The sequence below is a fragment of the Chelonia mydas genome, chromosome 26 (assembly GCF_015237465.2).
Source record: "Chelonia mydas isolate rCheMyd1 chromosome 26, rCheMyd1.pri.v2, whole genome shotgun sequence".
Lineage (NCBI taxonomy): Eukaryota > Metazoa > Chordata > Testudines > Cheloniidae > Chelonia > Chelonia mydas.
In genome coordinates, this window is record NC_057859.1 from 12,252,028 (window position 1) to 12,274,859 (window position 22,832).

Here is a 22,832-nt window from a genome sequence, read left to right on the forward strand (position 1 = left end):
TTCCACCACCTCCCTAGGAAACGCATTCCAGTGTTTCACCACCCTCCTAGTGAAAAAGTTTTTCCTAATATCCAACCTAAACCTCCCCCACTGCAACTTGAGACCATTGCTCCTCATTCTGTCATCTGCTACCACTGAGAACAGTCTAGATCCATCCTCTTTGGAACCCCCTTTCAGGTAGTTGAAAGCAGCTATCAAATCCCCCCTCATTCTTCTCTTCCACAGACTAAACAATCCCAGTTCCCTCAGACTCTCTTCATAAGTCATGTGTTCCAGTCCCCTAATCATTTTTGTTGCCCTCCACTGGAGGTTTTCCAATTTTTCCACATCCTTCTTGTAGCGTGGGGCCCAAAACTGGACACAGTACTCCAGATGAGGCCTCACCAATGTCCAATAGAGAGGAATGATCACGTCCCTCGATTTGCTGGCAATGCCCCTACTTGTACAGCCCAAAATGCCATTAACCTTCTTGGCAACAAGGGCACACTGTTGACTCCTATCCACTTTCTCGTCCACTGTAACCCCTAGGTCCTTTTCTGCAGAACTGCTGCCGAGCCATTCGGTCCCTAGTCTGTGGCGGTGCATGGGATTCTTCCGTCCTAAGTGCAGGACTCTGCACTTGTCCTTGTTGAACCTCATCAGATTTCTTTTGGCCCAATCCTCTAACTTGTCTTGGTCCCTCTGTATCCTGTCCCTACCCTCCAGCATATCTACCACTCCTCCCAGTTTAGTGTCATCTGAAAACTTGCTGAGGGTGCAGTCCACGCCATCCTCCAGATCATTAATGAAGATATTGAACAAAATCAGCCCCAGGACCGACCTTTGGGGCACTCCGCTTGATACCGGCTGCCAACTAGACATGGAGCCATTGATCACTACCCGTTGAGCCCGAAGATCTAGCCAGCTTTGTATCCACGTTATAGTCCATTCATCCAGTCCATACTTCTTTAACTTGCTGGGAAGAATACTGTGGAAGACCATATCAAAAGCTTTGCTGAAGTCAAGGAATAACATGTCCACTGCTTTCCCCTCATTCACAGGGCCGGTTATGTCGTCATAGAAGGCAATTGGATTAGCCAGGCATGACTTGCCCTTGGTGAATCCATGCTGACTGTTCCTGATCACTTTCCTCTCCTCTAAGTGCTTCAGAATTGATTCCTTGAGGATCTGCTCCATGATTTTTCCAGGGACTGAGGTGAGGCTGACTGGCCTGTAGTTCCGAGGATCATCCTCCTTCCCTTTTTAAAAGATGGGCACTACATTAGCATTTTTCCAGTCGTCCAGGATCTCCCCCGATCGCCATGAGTTTTCAAAGATAATGGCCAATGGCTCTGCAATCACATCCGCCAACTCCTTTAGCACTCAGATGCAGCGCATCCGGCCCCATGGACTTGTGGTCATCCAGCTTTTCTAAATAGTCCCGAACCACTTCTTTCTCCACAGAGGGCTGGTCACCTCCTCCCCGTGCTGTGCTGCCCAGTGCAGTAGTCTGGGAGCTGACCTTGTTCGTGAAGACAGAGGCAAAAAAAGCATTGAGTACATTAGCTTTTCCCACATGCTCTGTTACGAGGTTGCCTCCCTCATTCAGTAATGGGCCCACACTTTCCTTGACTGACTTCCTTGTTGCAAAGAAACCCTTCTTGTTGTTCTCAACATCTCTTGCTAGCTGCAACTCCAGGTATGATTTTGGCCTTCCTGATTTCACTCCTGCATGCCTGAGCAATATTTTTATACTCTTCCCTGGTCATTTGTCCAATCTTCCACTTCTTGTAAGCTTCTTTTTTGTGTTTAGGATCGGCAAGGATTTCACTGTGAAGCCAAGCTGGTCACCTGTCATATTTACTATTCTTTCTACACATTGGGATGGTTTGTTCCTGTAACCTCAATAAGGATTCTTTAAAATACAGTCAGCTCTCCTGGACTCCTTTCCCCCTTATGTTGTTCTCCCAGGGGATCCTGCCCATCAGTTCCCTGAGGGAGTCAAAGTCTGCTTTTCTGAAGTCCAGGGTCCGTATTCTGCTGCTCTCCTTTCTTCCCTGTGTCAGAATCCTGAACTTGGCCATCTCATGGTCCCTGCCTCTCAGGTTCCCATCCACTTTTGCTTCCCCTACTAATTCTTCTTGGTTTGTGAGCAGCAGGTTAAGAAGAGCTCTGCCCCTAGTTGGTTCCTCCAGCACTTGCACCAGGAAATTGTCCCCTACACTTTCCAACAACTTCCTGGATTGTCTGTGCACTGCTGTATTGCTCTCCCAGCAGATATCAGGGTGATTGAAGTCTCCCATGAGAACCAGGGCCTGTGATTTAGTAACTTCCATGAGCTGCTGGAAGAAAGCCTCATCTCCCTGGTCCAGTGGTCTATAGCAGGCTCCCACCACGACATCACCCTTGTTTCTCGCACTTCTAAACTTAATCCAGAGACTCAGGTTTTTCTGTTTCATACTGGATCTCTGAGCAGTCATACTGCTCTCTTACGTACAATGCAACTCTCCCACCTTTTCTGCCATACCTGTCCTTCCTGATCAGTTTATATCCATCCATGACTGTACTCCAGTCATGTGAGTTATCCCACCAAGTCTCCGTTATTCCAGTCACATCATAATTCCTTGACTGTGCCAGAACTTCCAGTTCTCCCTGCTTGTTTCCCAGGCTTCTTGCATTTGTATATAAGCACTTAAGATAACTCGCTGATTGTCCCTCTTTCTCAGTATGAGGCAGGAGCCCTCCCCGCTTGCACTCTCCTGCTCGTGCTTCCTCAGGGCTTTGGTCTCCTTTCCCCCAGTGAACCTAGTTTTAAAGCCCTCCTCACTAGGTTAGCCAGCCTGCTTGCGAAGGTGCTCTTCCCTCTCTTCGTTAGGTGGAGCCCGTCTCTGCCTTCCACTCTTTCTTGGAACACCATCTGATGATCAAAGAATCCAAAGCCTTCTCTCCGACACCACCTGCATAGCCATTCATTGACTTCCACGATTTGATGGTCTCTGCCCGGGCCTTTTACTTCCACAATGCAGGTAATATCCAGAAACCTTTGACATAGCTGATTCTCACCCTTTTTCCATATCCTTACAGGCCATGTTTAGAGTAGAAGTGGGTAGAGATGGTTTAGAATAGATGCATGTAGTTCTGGTTGCCCCATCTAAAAAAATCTCTATTAGAATTGGAAAAGATACAGAAAAGGGCAACAAAAAAATTAAGGATGTGGAACAGCTTCTGTATGAGGAGAGATTTAAAAAGACTGGGACTTTTCAGTTTGGAAAAGAGACGACTAAGTGGGGATATGATAAAGGTCTACAAAATCGTGAATGGTTTGGAGAAAGTGAATAAGGAAGGGTTGGTTGGTTGGTCCTTCACATAACACAAGGAACAGAGGTCATCCAATGAAATTAATAGGCAGCGGGCTTAAAACTAGGATGACCAGATGTCCCGTTTTTTTTAATAGGGACAGTCCCAATTTTTGGGTCTTTCTTATATAGGCTCCTATTATTCCCCCACCCCCGGTACCGATTTTTTCATGTTTGCTGTCTGGTCACCCTATTTAAAGCAAACAAGGAAGTACTACTTCACACAATGCAGAGTCAACCTGTGGAATTCATTTCCAAGGGAAGTTGTGAAGGCCAAAAGTATAACTGCGTTCAAAAAGTATTAGATAAGGTCATGGAGGACAGTCCACCAATGGCTAATAGCCAAGATGGTCAAGGATGCAACCCCATGCTCCAGCATGTCCTAAATCTTTGACTGCCAGAAGCTGGGAGCGGACAACAGGGGATGGATCACTCAATGATTGCCTGTCCTGTTCATTCCCTCTGAAGCACCTGGCACTGGCCACTGTTGGAAGACAGGATCCTGGGCTAGATGGACCATTGGTCTGAACCAGGATGGCCGTTCTTATAAAATGGAGGGCAGAACCACGTTGCTCAAGCTTTTGGTACTTCATCCAATATATATATATATTTTTACCCCTTTGGTGAAATTCTCCCTTTTGCTCAGTGGTGCATCAGACCTGTGCTGGCCCATCACATGGGTCACCAATCCACCTGTCCTCACCTTTTTTCCAATTTGTGGGTGGGTGTGTGTGTGTGTGTGTGTTTGTGTTTTTTTTTTTTTTTTTAACCTAGATGAACCAGCAAGCCTCCCATCCATACGCCAATCTGTACCAACCAGTGGTCCTCTTAAGAAGTAACTACCGATGGTCTGACTTTCAAAGATGCTGAGCACCTAGTGAAGTCAATGGGAACTGCTGGTGTTCGGTACCTTTGAAAGTCAGGCTGATCGTGATTCCTCAGGGGAAGCTGCGTAGTGAAGAGTGAACCTCAAAGTGTTTTGAGGTTTGGTTTCAGATAATTACCCAAGATATTCAGTCTCCTCCTGAATCTGGAATTGGGCTGGAAATCTTGAGGCACTTTCTTGCAAGACTTTGGAGGCTTCCTGTCCTGGCTGTAAATACCTGGCAATTCTGGGTCAGTGGAATCCTGGAAGTTCTAGTGTGGGATGCATTTTTTCCAGCTCCTTGGTGTTCAAAGGGAGCACTTGGGTCCGAGTACCAAGAGTACCCTGCCCCAAGCTCGCTGTTGGAAGGAAACCCCATTACCCCTGTGTGTACAGCAGGGATCAAGTCAGACTCAATGGGGGGGGATGTGTTTGGCTTACAGCCCACTGCTGCCCTTATGACCCTGTCTTAACCCAGACAGAGAGAGAACCCTCTGATCTTGTAGGCAAATATCAGTGCAGCCCAATTTAGGGATTTTTGCCTCATGCACTGGATAGAATAGGACAGGTGCTGCATTGCTAGCAGATTTGGTTTGGATCCAGGTGTTAATTCATCCGAGCCCCAATCAAAGGTGAAGTCATTCTTGTTTGGGTCCGTCACTGATTGGGACAAAGGGTACTGATCATGTATTATGATCCTCTCTCCCTGTGAGCCTTGCGTCGATTCTCAATTTTGCTGTAGACAAGACTAAAAAAATTATTATTTTTTTTAAAAATGAGTAAAAAGCAGTCCGTGGAGCGGCTTCACAGCAGTTGAAATGATTGATCGTTTTCCAAAGCATCTGAGCAAACTAAGTGTAATTTATTGCTCACATTGGGATTGATGAACTTTTTAAAAGGAACTGGCTCAGGCAAATGTTAATTTAATAAGAAATCAGGAACTTGTTCCCACTTCATCTGGCTTGTTTTGAGCAGGATAAATTGGTAGCAAACAACCTTTATTAGCTATTTTTGCTCTTTAAAGTTGAGTGGAATTTTGTTGCCTGTTTTTTAAGGTGGCTGCTCAGTTGTCAAGGGGTTGGACACATTGAGTTAAATGTATCCCTGATATAACTTTCTTGACTCTAATGTGATGACTTTATACATATACCATTAGCCAAAAGGAGTCAAAGTCTTGCAAAGGGGTCATATTGCCAAACAATCTGTAGTCTAACAAGTGTTGCAGTTTGTCCTAGTGTCGATGGCAAGCCGCTGTCCAACTGGTAGAATGTGATGTTTTCAGTAATTAAGACAAGCAAGAATGTAACACTGTTGAAGAGAGGTGTATTAGGATGGGTGGGAAGCAGGGGAAAGGTTAAGGGGCAAATTCGTTTCTGCTGCTTCACAGAGACGATGGATGAAGGGTGTCAAATTGATATCTATGTGACCTCAATAAAGAAATATGCCATCTTGTAGTGGTTCCTAAATTTTACGATAGAGCTAGGAATAGAACTTTGGTTGCACGACTCCCCACCCCTGCCCCTGTGCACTGAGCCATTCTCTTTCCATCATTAGTCTCCTCTCTTCAGCAGTACTTAACCCCTTACTGGTCACAGAAGGCTCACAACGTACATCATCTGTTCACCCTGCCAGCGCAGTTTGTGGTACTGAAGTAATTAAAATTCTGTTGAAGTCCTCAACGTTCCCATTTTTAGGGGGAGCATTTAGTTGGCTTGATGAAATCCGCCATGAACAGGGTGATTAACAACTAATAATTGTGCTATGTTAGGATTGAAAATTAAATTCAGAACAATCTGATAAAAGCATCAACGTCAAGAGGGCATTTCTCTTAATAGCAGGTGCAGCAGTTAATCACTCTAATAGACATTAACCATTGACTCTTTATTCAAGAGGAGGGGCTAACCTAAGTGTCCTGGCCATATTTCAACTCCTCTGCCTTATCTGAGCATTTATCATCCATCATCATCATGAAATTGCAGCATCTTGATTAATTATATTGTTATGTTTCCACATAGACTAATGGTACGTCTAGACTGCAGTCACCGGATGTTTTTGTAGTTTAAATTGATATTCTCAAGCTCACTTTATAATCTGGCTAGCTCAGGTCCCTGAGCAGTGAGGCTGTGGCAACGTGGGCCCTCCAGACTTAACCAGAACCCAGGGTAGCGACTCTCAGCCCGAGCCTGTACTGAGGTTCGCAGTGCTGCAGCCTCGCTATTTTGAGAGCCAAGCTACCTAGATTAAAGCTATTTTGGGCATGCCATCTCCAACTGCAATTATGCCCAGTGACTACAGTCTAGACCTATTCTACAAAAAATAGTTTCGGTGTGGATGGCTTTTATTCTAAAGCAAAGGAAACCACTAAGAAAGACAGGTCAAATATAAAGACTACACAAAGGAAAGCACAGCGTACGTGGCTCATTCTGCAAGTCAGCAACCACTTTGAACGAACTCTGGCATTGCTGTGCTAACAGGCAAGGAGGCAGAGTTCACCCTTTAAGGTTGAACAGAATTCAGTGACTAGCTACGTGCACCACCCACTCTGCTTTCCTAAATAGCTCCATTCTCCATTTCTTGTGTTAAACTGCCATGTGGTGGCGCTGTGTGCACTGGTCCTGGGTTCTCTCCTTCCATTTGGCGACAATTAATGGTGGTGAAAGTGACTGCTCCGTGCATGTCTGTGCAATCAGTTGAAGTATGTAGGTGTGAATTTGACCCACTGGATCAAAGGAAGCATTTAGAAGCCAAACATTAGGGCACACTACAATGTAACAGAATAAACAAGAAAGTCTCAACCCCTGGAATTATGCCAATCACATACAAATATGTTAATAAGCCAACAAGGCCGTCTCTATTTTATCAGATCAAGTGTGTTCTTAATTAACACGGAGGCTGAATTCTCTAATAGAAACTTAATGATTGTCACAAGTTTAGAAGAAGTATCTAATGGAAACTCAGATACAGAAAGAAAAGGAGTACTTGGGGCACCTTCGAGACTAACAAATTTATTTGAGCATAAGCTTTCGTGAGCTACAGCTCACTTCATCGGATGCATCCGATGAAGTGAGCTGTAGCTCACGAAAGCTTATGCTCAAATAAATTTGTTAGTCTCGAAGGTGCCCCAAGTACTCCTTTTCTTTTTGCGAATACAGACTAACACGGCTGCTACTCTGAATTCAGAGATACAGGTGTATTAACAGAAATGAATAGAGAGGATTAAAGTAAAGCCAAGAACTGACAAGGAATTCAGTATACGATCTGTGAAGGACAAACTCTTTGGAAAGCAAAGAAAAATTACACACCTAATTATCTACTTGGGGTTTCTCTTTGACAAATTGAAGCTTTGCAATTTACAGAGTTAATTAAGTGGCCGTTCTTTGCAGACTCTCTGCTTTCTAAGAGGTCTCGTTTCAGTTTTCCACATTATCAAAAATTCCTGTGCTCCCCCTAGCAGAGAGAAGAGTTCATTTTAGGGCTAAATGAGTATTGGTCTGGTGTCCCTTTTTATAATTCTTTCAAGAAGTCGTCATGTTTGAGTGTGATTTGCAAGGAGTCTATGGGTATGACCGTTTTGTCCCTTCTAAAATTACTTTCACTTGAAATGAGTGCCAAACCCAGTGATTTAATCCAAGATAGGATCAATAAAAATCTGTATTCATTTCCTCTGGATGCTGGTAGGTTGCATTCAGTTTTCTTGTGCTGTAGATGGATTAGAGCTAAAAAAAGACTTCTGAGAGCGCTGTGTTAAATGTTTGTTTTTGCCGATGAAACACATTCACTATTTTTCTTTAGTTGCAAACTAGTGCAGAAATATTTTGTTCTGATACATTGAAAGTCCATGACACAAGTTCATGAAGCAATTATTTCCCCATAATAATAGACCTTTCCCTCTATAGATCTTAAAGCCCTTTGCAAAGGTGGATGAGCATGATCTCCATTTTGCAGATGGGGAAACTGAGCCACAGAGGGACAGACACTTGCCCATGGTCACACAGTGAATCTTAAGCAGATGTGAGAACAGAACTGAAATTCTGGTGCCCTGCTCATGAGACGATCTTTCTTTCCTCAAGTATTATAACCTGTATGCCCATCACTGCTTTGGGTTTCTTTGCTGGGCTCCTCTCTATATATCGTTCCTTCTTGTACATATTTGCCCCAGTTTACTGTTCTATCCAAATTAATATAGCAGGTTTTACCCTTGGTTAATTGTTATGGAATTCCTTGTCTGATTACATTAGACACACTCTGTCCTGATCTAGATTATAATACATGGGGTGACATTTCTACAGTGCTGTGTCTGGGTCTGCACTGCAATAAAACACCCACAGCTGGCCTGTCAGCTGGCTCAGGCTGCAGGGCCATACAATTGCTGTGTAGACTTCTGGGCTCGGAGTGGAGCCTGGGATCTGGGACTCTCCCCCATCATGTGGTCTCATAGCCCAGGCTCTGGCCCAAGCTCAAATGTCTATACTGCAATTATCTAGCCCCACATCCCAAGCCCATGTGAGCCCAGATCAGCTGACATGGGCCAGCTGCAGGTGTTTTATTGTGATGTAGACATAGCCTATAAGGGCTTGTTGACATGAGGACATCTAGGAAGGTTAATCCAAATTAATTAAAGGTGTGAATTTGAAGTGTATTGGTTAAACTGCATTCAGCCCCTATGTAAACACCCTCATTTAGAATTAAAGTGGCCTTTTATTTTAATTCACTTCCAATGTGGACTAAATCAGATTAATTCTGAATGAGGGAGCTGAATGCAGCTAACCCACTTCAAATTCACACCTTTTAATTAATTTGGCTTAACTTTCCTGGATGTCCCTATGTCAACAAACCCTAACAGTTAATTGTTAATCAAAGCTTTGCTCCTGATCGCTATCAGTTTAACAAATATCAGGGGGATAGCTGTGTTAGTCTATATCCACAAAAACAACAAGGTTTTTACCCACGAAAGCTTATGCTTAAATAAATCTGTTAGTCTTTAAGGTGCCACCGGACTCATAGAATAACAGAGTTGGAAGGGACCTCTGGAGGCCATCTAGTCCAACCCCCTGCCCAGAGCAGGACCAATCCCAACTAAATCATCCCAGCCAGAGCTTTGTCAAGCCTGACCTTAAAAACTTCTAAGGAAGGGGATTCCACCACTTCCCTAGGTAACGCATTCCAGTGTTTCACCACCCTCCTAGTGAAAAAGTTTTTCCTAATATCCAACCTAAACCTCCCCCACTGCAACTTGAGACCATTGCTCCTTGTTCTGTCATCTGCTATCACTGAGCAGTCTAGATCCATCCTCTTTGGATCCATCTTTCAGGTAGTTAAAAGCAGCTATCAAATCCCCCCTCATTCTTCTCTTCCGCAGACTAAACAATCCCAGTTCCCTCAGCCTCTCCTCATAACTAGTGTGTTCCAGTCCCCTAATCATTTTTGTTGCCCTCCTTGTAAACTACTCCTTGTAGTTTATCAAATAATCACTCCTGTTTCCAGTGGCGTATACTGTGAACCTGCATGTTTGTTTCATTGTAACCATGCTGTTAAATTGTCACCACTTCCTTAAGCCTTTTGACTGGACTCATTGAGTTTGGTAAATGATTTCTTTCCGTACAACTCCCTTAGATATTTGCTTTGGAAGGTGCTTTGTAAATGCACATTTTAATGACACAAGGATCAAAGTTAATGACTGGGTAAGTAAATTGCCTTTATAAAGTTGCTCTGTATTTTAAAGACAGCGTCTGATGGGGTAGTTAGAATCCACTGGAAATAAGAGTTACCTTGTAATTATCAGAGCCGAGTGAGAGAGAGAGCGCGAAAGAGCGCATTTGGATATGTTTCTACACTGTAAAATGTGCAGAGGACATCCTTCCATTCTTATCGGGGAGTCCAAGTTGATCAGCGGGTGGTTTTTTGATAAGCATGGGCCTGAGCTACAAAGTTGGGAGTAAAATGCTTTGAGATCTGTGAATGAAAAGCACTTGGAGCATCAGGTATTCCTACTACCATTGAGTATAGCTGGGTGCATAGTAGCGTGAGAGAGAGCTGGACTAATTTTATGAGTGGTATTGTGTGGGGGCAGGACTTGGCGGAGTCAAAAGTCTGGAGGGTCCCTTCTGCTTCATGTCAGATGTTTCTAAATCTCATGCCTCAGGGCTTTAGATAGTCACTACAGAGGTCAGGAAGAGCTTACTCTTCCCCCCACAAAATGTATTCTTGGTGGGTTTTTTTTTTTTGTCTCCTTCCTCTGATGCATCCAGGATGGCTGGAGATGGGACGCTGGATGGGGAGGGCCAGGGCTCTGAGGTGGCACCGAGCATTTTCTCTCGCAGGTGCTTGGCTGGCTGGTTCTTACTCATGTGCCCAGGTTTAACTGATCATCATACATGGAGTTGGGAAGGAATTTTCACCAGGTCAGACTAGCAGTGACCTTGGGGGGGGGGGGGGGGTTCACCTTCCTCTGCAGTGTGAAGTGCAGTCTGCGTTCCAGGATCATCTGGGTATATATCACACACTCAGTTTTCTGCTGTTGCAGGGGCCTTGGGCATTGGTGCCCCTTGATCCCTCCTGTTCTCTGCCTGTGGCACATAATAGTGGACTGTAATACCTTGATCTAATTTCAGTGGCTGGGTTTAGAGTGCAGGTGCTGAGTGGTGTTTGGTGGCCTGTGAGACACAGAAGGTCAGACTAGATCTGGTGGTCCCTTGTGCCCTTAAATTCTCTGATTATCTAAGCTGCTAAACATCATGACTTTCACTGGTTGCAGGACTGGGCAGATTCTATTTTAGCAGGCCCGCCGGGCCTCATTGCCACGTCAGGACCTCCGTCTCAAACCCACCTTGTCAGCAAAGAAGCTTCTCTGAATTACTGTGGCAAGAACTATTTCCGGACCCTTGGCTTCATCCATCATTGTGGAGTCACGCATACAGCTAGAGTACAGCTTGTGATAAAGTGCAGGCCCTGTCTCCAACGGGGGTAATGCAGTGTACCAATGCCATTTGGTGCTTCACTGCTCAGTCTCTCATTATATAAGATTTTCCTCTTTAGATCCCAGTTTCACAGAGAGATTGGTTGGCTAGGATGAGAGGAGCAAAAGTCTGGATCAGGATGCACAAAATTTGGAGGTGTTCATAATCCAAACCTAGATTTATATTCTGTAAATGGCCTTGCCTTTAGAATGGGGTGAATGAAGCACCCTGATCTGAATATCCTAAACTTTAGAGCACTCAAAATGTAGATCCATGTGCTGAGCATAAAGTTTGTCTCTGAGGCACTAATTGGATAGGCTCAGCCCCATGTCTTAGTGGATTTGCATTGGCCTGTTTGAATGCCTTGCTAGATCTTACCAGGTTCCAGAAGAAGCCCTTGATCTCGGTATCTGAGTTTGCATACTTGTGTGTGCAGGAATGTCTTTGTCTAAGGGAAATATTTATGGGACTAAACACAAGATCTGGTCGCCTCGCTACATTCTCATTACCCACTAACTGAATTATCACACACAGCACAGCTCTCATGTAACTTCGGTGCATAAATGGCTTCCTGAGGGGCACAAAAGCCTGTGAAAGACATAAAAACTAAACATTTATTGGAATCCTACAGGACCTAAGCAAGCTACAAACTGCCTGAGGTCGGGAAGTAACTTTCCCTGACTACTGCCTAGTTGTCTTGTATGGGATTATTAGAGCATCCAGTGCTTGCCATTGTCAGAGATTGACCTTTGTTCTACTCTGGTACTGCAATTCCTCTGTTACTAACCTGCATACGCCCATATGAGCCAGCAGCTGTTCTGGAAACTGGTTCTCAGCTCTGTGGAGAGAGCTTGGGTGGGAGGGCTAAGGGCAAGAAAAAATCTCTGCCCCTTTTTGTCACTGTAAGACCTTGGCGTCAGTAGGGAAGAAGGTGCTTTTTTCGCACATTAGCTAATGCGTGTTAGTACTTTTGTGTAGACAGGACAATCGGTGTGTAATATGATAGCTGGTCAAGGCCAACCTTAGCAGCCGTGTAGGGTTAACCTCCACCAGCTAAGGGTATGTCTGCACTACTCGCCAGATTGGCGGGCAGCAATCGATCCAGCTGGGGTCGATTTGTCGCATCAAGTCTAGACGCGATAAATTGACCCCCAAGCACTCTCCCATCGGCTCCTGTACTCCACTGCCGTGAGAGGCACAGGCAGAGTTGACAGGGGAGCGGCAGCAGTTGACTCACCTTGAAGACACCACGGTAAGTCGATTGAAGTACGTTGACTTCAGCTACCTTATTCACATAGCTGAAGTTGCGTAACTTACATGGATTTTTTCCCCCCTCCCCCCGCAGTGTAGACCAGGGCTAAGTAGTGTTAAAACTACAACTGGCCTGGTCTACACTAGGGTTTTAGCTAATGTGTTAAAAGCCCACCTTGTTTCTAGTATAGACATGGCCTGAACTGGTGGGATAGCTTGGGAGAAACCAAACACAGGTGACAAGCAGTGAGCTCTGTCCAGGTGATGTTCCTCCTTCAAAACCTGGATGGATTGATCTGGAATTTCTCCCAGGCATTCTTTCTCTCCTCTCTCCAGCAGCTCTTATACAGCCAGAGAGTTAACCCTTTGTGTATTGGGGTCCCAGTGATGTCCTTGCACCCTATCAGTCAATTAACAGCAACTGTCTTCTGCTGATTAGAGCTGCATTGAAGCCTCTTGTTTTTCTATGAATAAAATACTTTTTTTTTTTATTGATCATTTCTCTGGCATTTAAATTCTGTAAGTCCAGGGCACCATCTAGTAGATGTGGTGATGTCAGGATCAGACTAGTTTAGAAGCAGCTGTCAATTAGGTCAAGATTGTTTCTCAACAAGTGATTTGACACCCCACCCCCCACCCCCCATGGGATCATGAAAGGCAATCTGTGGGGTTGCAAATCTTTACAGTTTTAGATTTTCTTTGCTTTAGATTGTAATCATCCACTCCCAAAACACCCTCATCCTTCAAAATCAGATATTCTCTGTCAGCCTCTCAAAACACAGCCCATGACAGTGCATAGTCCTATCGTTGTTGCATTGTTTTATTCTTACAGTAAATGTAAGTGGGGAATCATGAACGTTTTTGACTTTGAATACATGGTCGCCAACCTGAAAAGGTTGAGAAACCCAGAATTAGGACATATGAGCATAAGTCCTTGCAACATCTGGGCTCATTGGTCATTAGAAATTATATAGTTCAGCGCAGACAGCAATGAAGTTATGGCCTGCTCCCACTCACATTGAAATCAGGGGCAAAATTTCCATTGAGCTCAGTAGTGTGAGATTGGGCCTTCCTGGTGCAAACCAAAGGAATTTGTGTAGGGGATGGAATGTTGAGGCATGATGTGTTTAAACATCCCCACTCACGCAATGATAAACGGCATCCTAGGAGGCCCTAATTACCTGCAGTGACAAAGCAAATCGATGAGGAAGTCTCCAGTATCCTGTGAGGAGAAGCCAGGAGTAAACTCTTGTGAGTGTTTCATTACATTAAATCTATTATGATGAGGAGCAATAACATTGACTCAGACATATGTGAAAGACCAGCAATAAAAGCAGAGGCATAATGAGGCTATTACAAACAGATGAGTGGAGTGCTGCCATGGAGTTATGGTTAATAAGATGTCATGAATACATGGGTATAAAAATTGTGACCAATCCTCCGACCAATTCTCATCTCCTCCTTGGTCTTCTGGCTTCTCGCCTGTGTGTTTCTATGCTTATCTATACAGCACCTGGATGCTAAGCTGATTAGCACTTTGGAAGAATTGCTCGGTAAAAACTAACTGACGGCTAATGGCTGTTTGTCTGCTAGACCCCAGCTAGAATCCAACTGAGTCCTTATATTTTGCTTCCCTAAAACTGTTCCTGTACTCCCAATTGGACTGGAGCCCTTTCTGTCCCCTCCCGTCCCGTCTACATTACCCACTGGATTGACAGGCAGCGATCGATCCAGCAGGGGTCGATTTATCCCATCTAGTCTAGATGCGATAAATCGACTGCCGAGTGCTCTCCCGTCAACTCCAGTACTCCACCAGGGCGAGAGGGGCAGGTGGAGTTGACAGGAGAGCGTCAGCCGTCGACTTACCACGGTGAAGACCCCATGGTAAGTGGATCTAAGTACGCTGACTTCAGCTACGTTATTCGCGTAGCTTAGATCAATCTCCCCCAGTGTAGACCAGGCCTAATAGAGTTAGGTCAACGTAAGGCAGCTTACATCGACCTAACTCTGTAAGCATCTACGTTAAAATGTAGCTCCCACTGATGTGACTCGCTTTAATAATTGCACCTCCACATAGTGCTTAAGTTGATGTAGTCAGGGTGATGCAGCGTCAGTGTAGACGCTGCATTGCTTACGTCGACTGTTGCTGCCTTTCAGAAGCCATCCCACAAGGCCCCACGCTGGCAGTTAAATTGGCACAAGTGTTCCTGGTGAAGACGTGCACTGCTGACACAAGGAGCATAGTGTGGACATGCAAAAGCAATTCAATTACTGCACTGGCTGTACAGTGACATAACTTAGGTCAGCTTAATTTTGTGGTGGAGGCTTGCCCAAAGTCTCTTTGCACTCGGGCATTTCAATGGTGGGTGAGGCGATACTTAATATATACCTAGTATGTGATACGCTTTATGGCCCTTCATAATAAATGTCTGTATATATATTACTGCTATAACCCCCTAATATTTCCTCAAACAAGAATTTGGTGTAAGTAATATCACCCTTTTGTTCATGTCTTATGAGAATTGTAATGAGTCAGAGTGAATACATCTTTGGCTAGAACAATACTAATAGTCTACTTTGTCTTTTCTATGCAGTTCTTCTGGGTCCTTCTGGTGATCTTCATCACTGAGGTGCTGTTGATATTCATTGAAATAATCTTCGAAAACAAGGTGAGCTTCTTGAACTTTTTACTTGGAGCGTGCAAATCACTTTTGTCCTCTCTGAAGAATGAGGAACTGCCTGCTCGATTCACCTGAACAAAGGAGAATGTTTTCTCCCAAGTCATTGTTTTCAGTGTTAGTCTATTTAAGAGACTCTCACCTCTTCTTCTTTTCTGCGTGGCTGAAAGCTAAATATTTCTCATTAACCATTTTTTCCTATATTGTGTGTTAGTTTTGCAGTTATATAGTCTCTTGTACACTCTGAATTAGGAGAAATTATGTTGGAATTATTAATAAAAATACAATGCTCTTTAACTTTCCTCTTGCCCACAAATTAGGTTAGAGATACACTAGATGTTGGCACCAGAGCTGAACACCAGGTTTCAATTTACCGACTCAACTGATACCTTTAAAGAAATTTCCCTCTCCTGTTATATGACCACATTGTTAGAAGGGTTGGGTAAATATTGTAAGCAAAGGATGGGAAGAACTTTTATGTCTCTTGGATGAGAGATACAACCAAGATTCTCTGACTAAACTTGAGGATTACATTTCCTCATGGGAAAATTTTTGAAAGGGGATCCTTCCATTGGCTCTCTGTCACCCACTGTATCAAGTTTCAAATGCCTGCGTAGGGCCTAAGGGTATTAAATCAACTGAAAGTAGAACTCAGTGGGAGTTGGGTGGTTAATGCATTTCAGTTCCTTTGGAAAATCCCAATTGGTATTCCAGGCTCCCTATTCCCTTGGGGAAACAATGTCCTGAACTTTAATGGTGAGATTTTCAAAGACACTTAGCTGGTTTGGATGCCCATTTCTCATTAATTTTAATGGGAACTGAGCATCCATATCCTTAGTCAGCTTTGTAAATCTCCAGCTAAAAACCCACGGGAACTTTCTATAAGGATAGTGGGTTTTGTGCAACGTTGCTTTGCCAGCTTGTGCACGACACCCTGCGGTACTGTCCTGCTATAGTGCTGGTTTTGTTTTATTACTACAGTAGAGACAGTGAAGTACTGTGGGATGGGAAATGGTCCTAGAAATGTAAAATATGCAAAAAAGTTTTAACTTGTTGCTTTAGGGGCTATACTGTGTTTTCTTTTGTAGTTAGTTGGTTTCAATATGGGATTTATATTAATAAAATTCACATTGGATCCTAATTACACAGCTTAATGGGAGGTTTCAGAGTGTTAATGGGAGTGTTAAATAAGCATTGGGAAAACAGTTTCCAGTCTTCCTCTTGTACCGACCACTGAGCTCTCCGACTTTTGCCACTGTTTTGTATGGAAATTTAGTTACATCTGTCAAAACAATAAAGGGGCCAGCAAGAGCAGAAAGCGGGCATGAGTATTGAGTGAGCATGTCACTCCAGGAGACTGCTTTCAAAATAGCAGGAGGATTGGTTCAGGGGCTTGAAATTGCTAAAAGTCATAGGGAATCTTCTCCAAGCTTTAGTTACATTCACTCCTGACTTCCTTTTTTGTAATGTCAAAGAAAATAAAGGCCATTGATAATTTTTTCTTTACTGACTAATTTTATAGGGCCAGAAGAATTGTGAGACAGGGACAGACAATTGCTGCATCAAATGCAGTGTCTCCTCTCACCCAGTGGTCACTACCAAGTGTTGCAGTGAATCTGTGAAACTCACATGATGCACCCGGTTAAATATGCAGCTCTGTGTTATAATGGGGAAGAGAGATCTTCCTGATCTTAGTTAAGGATCAAAGTTTGCCCTGAAGCATTAGGATTAATGGTCCTTGTCACTTTTACCCTAGTTTAGTTATATACCGGAGGGTGACATTCACTCCTATGTACAAGGCCCCACTCAAAGCCCTACGCATCACTTAAGCCCTTTTGCAGTCTTTCCAGCAAAGGATTGATCCCCCCGTCTCCCCCCCCAAAATCCTCTTTGGAACGTGCTGAGCTTATTGCCTCAATTATGTTAAATGATGCTTGAAAGTTTTGCCTGTATATCTCTGTAATGGAGAGATTAAAAATGCTTACAATAGTTGTTCTTTTCTGCCACTTCTGAATTAAGCTGAAGAAACCCTGCTACTTCCAGTATTAACTTAACATCACAGTCAGTTAAATGCCTTAAATACAGAACCATAATCTCTGCTGGCTCACACAATACCCAGTATGGCTGAACCATTTCTAAAATGCATACTTAAGGGCTTTATAAAAAATCTGTTCTTTTTGTATAAATGATTTCATGGCTCCTTTAGCACTATAATAGCTGGCGGGGAGGTTAAAGAGTGTATTATCTCCTCAGTGACCTCAAACCCTAAACACAAATCAGTATTCAGCAGGTTCGATCCGACTGAGTCATAGCCAAAGAAAAGGTTTTCATGAGCCCCTGTAGTGAAACAGAAGTTCACATGGCTCGTTGTTGCATTGCAGGAGTTACAGATGCCATTTGTTATGTGTTAGGCTTCCAGTTCCTCCTCCTGGGTTGGTACCGTGGATGGATTATCTCTTGCGTTAGGCCATCATATTCCAAACAGGCTGAGTCACCTGAAGTTAGAGATGTGGGGCCTGATTCTTCATTGCCTTGCAGCGTAGGTTGTCATGTGTCCCTGGGGACAGTGAGTGTAAAAATCCTTCCAGTTGCATGACGGAGCAGAGGGCTCTCTTTTTGGTGCACAACCGTAAACGACAGCACGAGGGGTGAGGAATCAGGCCCTTCTTCTTAACTCTGATTTCTTCTTCACGTAGTGTCCCTACAGGTGCTCCACTCTAGGTGTGCTAGTACCCTCTGTGTCTTCAATTGGAGGTTGCTCACAGCAGTGTCTGTTTGGCCCACGCACACGTGCTAGTCGGCCTTGTGCCCCGTGCCGTTGTTGTATAGAACCACCCTCAGTCCCTTCGCCACCACCTCAGCCTGGGACTGAGCTCTGGCAATTGTCCCATTGAGATTTCCCCAACTTTTCCTCTTTTATTAATAACACATGCCCACCCGCCAGAGGAAGAGGATGGTCAGCGGGAGGGAGAAAAGCTGCAAACATTTTTAAATGGGATTGCAACCCGTCGGTTAAACTTGTGGCTTGAGTAAAACCATTAGCATCTAAATCATCCCTTAATTTAATTTAATGGGCGATATAAATAATTAAAAATCAAACAATTGGTGAGAGAGAACAGAGATTTAACAAGCGATGAATCTTCTTGACCTATAATTGTCACACTGCACAAAGCAAATGTGAATCTGCATTTGGAATAAACTACTAGGCGTTTAATTATGCCAATTGATATGTAAATGTGCTCATGGAGTTGCAGATTTAAATTAAATACCTGCTTTTGCTGCCTTGTGCCAATTGAATGCATCCGATGAAGTGAGGTGTAGCTCACGAAAGCTTATGCTCAAATTCCTTAGTCTCTAAGGTGCCACAAGTCCTCCTTTTCTTTATGCAGCTAGAATTATTTAGCCCTCGGCCATTTAACCACTGTCTTAAAGTCTAGATTTAATTCAGAATGTTGTGAATGGATAGTACCACTGGTCTAGAGTATAAGATTCTTTCAACTGGGGAACAGTATGTCTCCGTGGGGCCTACAATATTAAATATTCTGGATCATGTAGCTTCTGGATACAGCTAAGCATAGAAATGGTCACAGACAGCCTCCTTATGAGACTGTCTTGCTTTAAATTGCTTCATCACACTAAACAAACAGTTACCTAACTTATAGGTGCAGTGGGTTCTTAGAGCGCTCTTAAAAGTTTCTGGATAGCCGGGGAGAAGAGCATTACTACCATGGCCTCATTCTAACACCAAATGACCATAAGAGCTCAGGCCTTAGGAAGCAGGAGCGACTCCTTCCCTGTGCAACCTTGAGCAAGTCTCTCTGTTCCTCAGTATCTTTATTGGGAAAAATAGGGATAAATCCTTCCCTACCTCAGAGGGGGTAAATTCTTAAACGTTTGAGAGGTACTGTGGTGACAAGGTCGTGTACATACATTACAAAGACTAGTGCCCCAACACCTTGCAGCCTGAACGTTCACTTTACAGACATTCTCAGGGTGTACTTTGCCTTCCTGCAGATGAACACAAGCGGCAAAGACTTGCATCTTTATGCTGCCAGCAAAGAGACACAGTGTGTGCACTTGTCTGTTCTAAAATCAGTGTTGATCATCCCATGAAGACATACAGGGAAGTGCTGGACGCTCAGAACATGCACAATGAAAGCCGTTCAATATTAAGCCAAAAAAAAATCTCTCAACTGAAAGACCTAAAAAAATATTTTGGCAACACACCAATTTTTCATAAAAATACTATTAACATTATGCTGGTCAAAAACATTCATTTTTCACTTGTTTCTTTTTAAAATGGAAAAGCATTGATTTTTTTTCCATCAAAAAATCAATTAAAATAGTTTTGGCCAAAAGAATAAATTTTTCATTTAATAACCTCAAAAAATATTTTTGGCAAAAATTTTGATTTTTAAGCAAACAATTTATTGAAGAAAATTTCTGGCAAAAATTGAGTTTGCAATTAAAAATCTTGATAAAAGAATTGGCAAAAAATTGCTTTTTCACTGGAAAAAATCAAATGAAATTTTAAGCCAAAAAATATTGTTTTTAATTGAAAAACCTCAAAAAATATTGAACTGTGGAAGAGCTGCCAGCTATGGCAAACCTGCGGCTTTATCTTGTTTGTCTTCAAGCTAATGATGGTCATAAAAAATGCCCGGCAGTCTATCTTTAGATGTGGAAAAATCAGAATTAACACTTTAATAAATTTCTGCATGAGCGATTTCTTAAAAGCACTTTCAGAATATCCTGCTAATTTTTCCATCTCAGCAGGCTGCATCTTCTCCTGTGGGGAGCCTATTTGTGTCTCCTCTAACCTCTTCTTTTTCAAATTCCTCTAGCATTCTTCTTCCCTATTCCCAGCTTGCCCAACGTTTGATTTTCATGTCAGAATTAATTATGCAAAACAACCCCCCCCCCAACCTCCCGCCCCTTCATTAATATTTCTGAGTGTTTGTGGCTGGCGCTATCTTGTCGGAAGTCAAACCACAAACGTGCTCTGGGAATAGGGCCTGCTGTTTAGAATTAGAGGCTTTGCTCTGACCAAGCTAATAAACTTTCCAAGCATCTGTGAACTGCTTTGAAGTATCCAACATGTCAAAGTATTCTTGATTTGTGCTCTAGGAATTGCAGGATGTGTCCTTGACTGGCTACCTCTGTCTCTCCCTTAATGTAGCTACGTGCATAATTACCAAAAAGTAACTGGATAAAGGTTGGTAAGCCGTGTTAATGCTTGCAGGGGGCTTCTTTCCCATTTGTAGTTCCCTCACTCCATTGAAATTGTTCTTTATTTAGCTTGGGCCAACTCCACGCATACACTTGTGCCAGGTTCAAGACCCACGCTTCAGTCTGGCATCTGCAGTTTGACAATGAAAGGAGGGAGAGCCTCTAAGGCAGTGGTTCTCAACCTATTTACCATTGTGGGCTGCATCCAAAACTACCTGTATGGCCCTGAGGATGTCACGTGGGCCACAGCTCTGTGCTGATTGGGCTGCAAGTGGACTGTGGGTTGAGAACCACTGCTCTAAGGACACAGCGACTCTAAGGATGTGGGGGAGGACAGTGTGACATGATACTTGAGGGTATACCACAACATAACTGGCTTTTTAAGTGTGTGAGGAGGATCTTAAAGACACACACACACAACCCTCCTGCTGCTGCAGAAGTTGAGGAAGCTGTTTGTTCTCTTCAACCTTAGCAATCCACATTTTTCAAGGCCATTTCTGCTCTTCTCCCTGTCTTGTAAAGCTCCCTGGATTGAGCGTGGGAGTTTACACAGGGAACCAGAATTCTACCTCTTCTTTACTAGTGAATAGATAAGCAGGCTTGATTCCATGCTTGTCATCCTCAGCTGGGAACAATTTTCCCCTCCCACCACACTCCATGTAATCAGGATACTCCACTAAGCAGTTTGACCACCTGGGGTTGAAAATCGAATATCCAAACCAGAAAGTCGTTCTCTCCCGATGTTCCTTATTGCAAAAGAATAAAATCAGCAGTGTCATTGCTTTAAATTTCATCTGAGTTTCAGTTGGGTGCAAAGGACCTTTCCTTAAACTTGTTTTGGCATCAGGAAGAGGCTGCTATTCAGTGTGATAAAATGTGGGGACCCTGTGTAGGAGTTGGCAGCGAAAGGGTTAGTACAGTCACTAAGAAGAGACCACAGCTGTGTGCCCTTAATACAGTGATTGTGAGGGTGGCAGAGACAGGCCAGCTGTGTTGAGTTAAGTAATTTCTCTCAAGCATGCCAAAGGCTGAGCTCTGAAGAGATAGGACTAGCTCATGGCTAGACACCACTGAGGGAAGGAACTGGTGAGGAAAGCCTTTCTGCATGTCTGTTTGTGGTCTCAGATTTATTTTAGCTGCACATAGGATTGCCACCTTGGTAATATTTAAAAACCGGACACTCCAGCAGGAGTGCCAGAACCTTCCCTGCCCCACTCCTTCTCAAGACCCCACCTCTTTCACTTAGCCCCCCCATCCACTCCTTCTACCTCTCCCTCCCCCTCCCCCAGCTTTCCATGTGCTGCAGTCAGACACTGGTACTAGATCAGTATCTCTCACTGCCAGAAATGGGGGCTGGAACCCTTGTCTTAGAATCACAGAATATCAGGGTTGGAAGGTGCCTCAGGAGGTCATCTAGTCCAACCCCCTGCTCAAAGCAGGACCGATCCCCAACTAAATCATCCCAGCCAGGGCTTTGTCAAGCCTGACCTTAAAAACTTCTAAGGAAGGCGATTCCACCACCTCCCTAGGTAACGCATTCCAGTGCTTCACCACCCTCCTAGTGAAAAAGTTTTTCCTAATATCCAACCTAAACCTCCCCCACTGCAACTTGAGACCATTACTCCTCGTTCTGTCACCTGCTACCACTGAGAACAGCCTATATCCATCCTCTTTGGAACCCCCTTTCAGGTAGTTGAAAGCAGCTATCAAAGCCCCCCTCATTCTTCTCTTCCGCAGACTAAACAATCCCAGTTCCCTCAGCCTCTCCTCATAAGTCATGTGCTCCAGCCAACTAATCATTTTTCTTGCCCTCCGCTGGACTCTTTCCAATTTTTCCACATCCTTCTTGTAGTGCGGGGCCCAAAACTGGACACAGTACTCCAGATGAGGCCTCACCAATGCCGAATAGAGGGGAATGATCACGTCCCTCGATCTGCTGGCAATGCTCCTACTTATACAGCCCCAAATGCTTTTAGCCTTCTTGGCAACAAGGGCACACTGTTGACTCATAACCAGCTTCTCGTCCACTGTAAGCCCTAGGTCCTTTTCTGCAGAACTGCTGCCTAGCCACTCGAGCCCTAGTCTGTGGCGGTGCATGGGATTCTTCTGTCCTAAGTGCAGGACTCTGCACTTGTTGAACTTCATCAGATTTCTTTTGGCCCAATCCTCCAATTTGTCTAGGGCCCTCTGCACCCTATCCCTACCCTCCAGCGTATCTACCTCTCCTCCCAGTTTAGTGTCATCTGGGAACTTGCTGAGGGTGCAATCCACACCATCCTCCAGATCATTTATGAAGATATTGAACAAAATCGGCCCGAGGACCGACCCTTGGGGCACTCCGCTTGATGCCGGCTGCCAACTAGACAGGGAGCCATTAATCACTACCTGTTGAGCCCGACGATCTAGCCAACTTTCTATCCACCTTATAGTCCATTCATCCAGCCCATACTTCTTTGACTTGCTGACAAGAATACTGTGGGAGACAGTGTCAAAAGCTTTGCTAAAGTCAAGGAACAAC

At 44.0% G+C, this 22,832-nt stretch overlaps 1 protein-coding gene across 1 annotated transcript in view; it reads left to right on the forward strand.

Annotated features, from left to right (window-relative positions):
• Positions 1–22,832, forward strand: part of LOC102945440 (tetraspanin-15) — a 197,522-nt gene that overhangs the window by 85,778 nt on the left and 88,912 nt on the right. Inside the window, exon 4 of the mRNA XM_027829685.3 lies at positions 15,002–15,076. Coding sequence (XP_027685486.1) covers positions 15,002–15,076 — 75 coding nt within the window. The remainder of the gene's footprint in view (positions 1–15,001; positions 15,077–22,832) is intronic.